The 3,279-nt window shown below is 59.0% G+C and overlaps 1 protein-coding gene across 1 annotated transcript; it reads left to right on the forward strand.

The window, feature by feature from the left end:
- Window positions 1-654: 654 nt before the first annotated feature.
- Window positions 655-2,364, forward strand: SOWAHA (sosondowah ankyrin repeat domain family member A; the record flags this gene model as incomplete). The annotated part of the gene is made up of 1 exon (XM_081230596.1): window positions 655-2,364. The coding sequence occupies one exon, from the start codon at window positions 655-657 to the stop codon at window positions 2,362-2,364; it is 1,710 nt and encodes a 569-aa protein (XP_081086722.1).
- Window positions 2,365-3,279: the final 915 nt, after the last annotated feature.

Here is a 3,279-nt window from a genome sequence, read left to right on the forward strand (position 1 = left end):
GGTTTCCTATGTGAAACGCAATCAACAATTCAAGAGGTATTGATGATCTTTAAATAAATTATTGCTTTTAAGCAATCGCCCGGTATTTTGTGGTGGTTAAATATTTCTGAAAGGAATAAAAATCCTTGCCTCGCCTGTCGACCGCGGCATCCCTGGGGAACACACCCACCTAGCAACCCGGAGCCGAGCCTGGCACTGCGCCTTTAATTCCCGTGTTGGGAGGCGCGGTGGAGAATTTCCGCTCCCCCACTCCCACCGCGTCCCTGGTGGCAGCTGTCACCGGTAAGGCGAGCACCGCGCACGGGGGATGGAGCCCAGCGCCCATTGGACAGAATATAAAGGCAGAAACCTACCCCCGAAGACTGGGAGCCCGGCGGGGCGGCGGCGGGGCGCGCGCGCCGCGGCCCCCAGCTCATTTTTCCAGGAGACTCCCGGGCCCCGCGGCGCGGGCGTGACCGAGGTCCAGCTTCAGGGACACGCCCGTTACGCCTCGTTGAAAACGATCAGGTGAGCCTGGCCGAGGCGGACGTGACTCCTGGAACCCCGGCTCCAGTGCGTCCCAGCTGGCACCGCGACGTCCACCTGCCCAGCAACCGGGAACAGCTGGTCGGTGGGAGGGGGAGGCCCCGGCTCCCCTGCGGGACCGGACTGACCATGGCGCTGGCCGCGGCCGCGGCCGCTGCGGCCGCCGGCGTGAGCCAGGCGGCAGTGCTGGGCTTTCTGCAGGAGAACGGCGGAAAGGTGCGCAACTCTGAGCTGCTGAGCCGCTTCAAGCCGCTGCTGGATGCCGGCGACCCACGCGGCCGCGCCGCCCGCAGGGACCGTTTCAAGCAGTTTGTCAACGACGTGGCCGTGGTGAAGGAGCTCGACGGCGTCAAATATGTGGTGCTGAGGAAGAAGCCGCGGCCCCAGGAGGGACCAGAGTCCCTTCCCTCCTGCTTCCCGAGCACCCCGGGGGCATCAGCCCCGCCGTCGAAGATCACCTCCGTCTCACAGGGGGAAACCGCTGCTTCGGGGGCTCCATCCTTGGCCTCGGCGCAGAGGGCGGTGGAACCACCTGAGGACCCGGCTCCGCCATCAGAGCCACAGGACACCCCCGGGGCTCCGGCCTCTGAGCCCACTCAGCTGACTAAGGGGCTGCTGTTAGTCCCAGCCCGGCAGGCAGGGATGCCCTCGGACCCCCAGATTACAGCCTTTGAGCTGGCCCAGCCCTCCGAGGGACTCTCTGCAGACGTGGCCCCACCGTCCATGGCACCGTCGGAGGCAGCTTTGCCCCATGCAGAACCGCCAGACCCGGAACCTGCGCCTGGGCTGATAAAAGGGCCGCCACCACCCCCTCCGCGCGCGCTGCCGCAAAAGCCCTGCATGCTGCCCGTGCGCTGCGTCCCGGGCCCTGCGGCGCTCCGGATCCGGGCGGAGGAGCAGGGCCTGCGTCGGCAGCTGTCGGAGGAGCCCAGCCCACGGAGCTCCCCGCTGCTGCTGCGGCGGCTCTCAGTAGAGGAGTCCGGCCTGGGCCTCAGCCTGGGCCCCGGCCGCTCCCCGCACCTGAGGCGCCTGTCGCGCGCCGGCCCTCGCCTGCTGAGCCCGGACACCGAGGAGGTGCCCACCGCACCGCCGCCGTCCGCCGTACCCCTGGAGCCGGCCGAACACGAGTGGTTAGTGCGGGCTGCCGGGGGCCGTTGGACCCACCAGCTGCACGGGCTGCTGCTACGCGACCTCGGCCTGGCGGCCAAACGCGACTTCATGTCTGGTTTCACGGCCCTGCATTGGGCCGCCAAGAGTGGCGACCTCGAGATGGTGCAGCAGCTGGTGGAGATCGCGCGGCGTGGAGGTGCGAGGGTCGACGTGAACGCGCGCTCACACGGTGGCTACACGCCGCTGCACCTGGCGGCTCTGCATGGCCACGAGGATGCAGCTGTGCTGCTGGTGGTCCGCTTGGGTGCGCAGGTGCACGTGCGTGACCACAGCGGGCGGCGCGCTTACCAGTACCTGCCGTGCGGCGCCTCGTACGCGCTGCGCCGCCTACTTGGCGACCCCAGCCTGCGAAGTTCTACCGAGCCCGATGCGACCGGTGGTGGTAGTGGCGGTTTTGTGGCCCGGCGCCCGGTGCAGGTGGCCGCCACCATCCTCAGTTCCACCACCAGCGCGTTTCTGGGCGTCCTGGCCGACGACCTGATGCTCCAGGATCTGGCTCGAGGCATGAGGAAGTCAGGCTCCTTAAGCAAATTCTTGGGTGCCTCGCCCATGGCTCCTCGTAAAAAGACAAAAACCCGCAGTAGTCTGCAGGTCTTTTCAGAAATCTCCCGTCGACCCACTCCGGGGCCCTTGGCTGGTCTAGTGCCCAGTCTACCCCCAGCCACCTGACGGTTCCTGAGGCTACGGCTTAGCTGCTCTAATCGGGCCTGCCTCTCACAGTCTAAGCCTGCCCAAGACGGCGGTCCAACACCTTCGGCTCCATCTTGTTTCCAACTTTGTCCACTGCAGCCTGTTTTACCCAAGTGGGCCTACGTTTCCAGCTTCTGTCTGAAGCTTGATCTTTCTCCAGAGATGGGATTCAAGATCTCAGTGAGAGCCTCCTATGAAGAACTACAGAAGTCAGGATTGAACTTTGGAGGAAATTTGAAATTTAGGATCAAAGGTTAAGGGGCAGCAGCTGGTCTGGCCCCTGAATGATTTAACCCGATGCCTCTGCATCTATATACTCCCAAGCCAGAATTAGAGCTTTGTGTGATGATGGATTGTCAGCTTTAAGATATGTAGTGCTTTTGTAATTTGATGCTTTTATCCTGTTTTTAAATTGAAATGAGGTAAAACAACTTTCATTAAAAAAAACTTTTGAAAGTATATTTTTCCAAAATGCTCAGACATTTTCAATCTTTTGCTAAATATTTTGGAATTCTATTTTAAAAAATAAAGATCAAAATCTAAAGGAAATTAGTCCCAACCAACAAAACCCTTGAATGGTTATCTACCTCATTTTAGGCAATCAAGATTCCAGAGAGTCTTGAATACAGAATGTGACCATTGTGAATGTAATTAATTTCAGTTATACTGAGAATGCTAAATATTAGAAAACAAGTACATCTTGGGAGCAAAAGTGATTTAACAATGAGAGAAAAGAAAAGAGACACTTTGGCAAATACTTTTAATTTGTGGTTGTCTTTATGGTGAAATATAAACATGTGTCTTTGGCACTGGTGGCTGGCTACTTTGATATGGCATGAATATTTAATCTTTTAAAGTGTGATTTATTTGTGAATTGCACCATTGTGCCATGTT

Source organism: Mesoplodon bidens (genome assembly GCF_964165515.1).
Source record: "Mesoplodon bidens genome assembly, chromosome: 4".
In the NCBI taxonomy this organism is placed as follows: Eukaryota; Metazoa; Chordata; class Mammalia; order Artiodactyla; family Ziphiidae; genus Mesoplodon; species Mesoplodon bidens.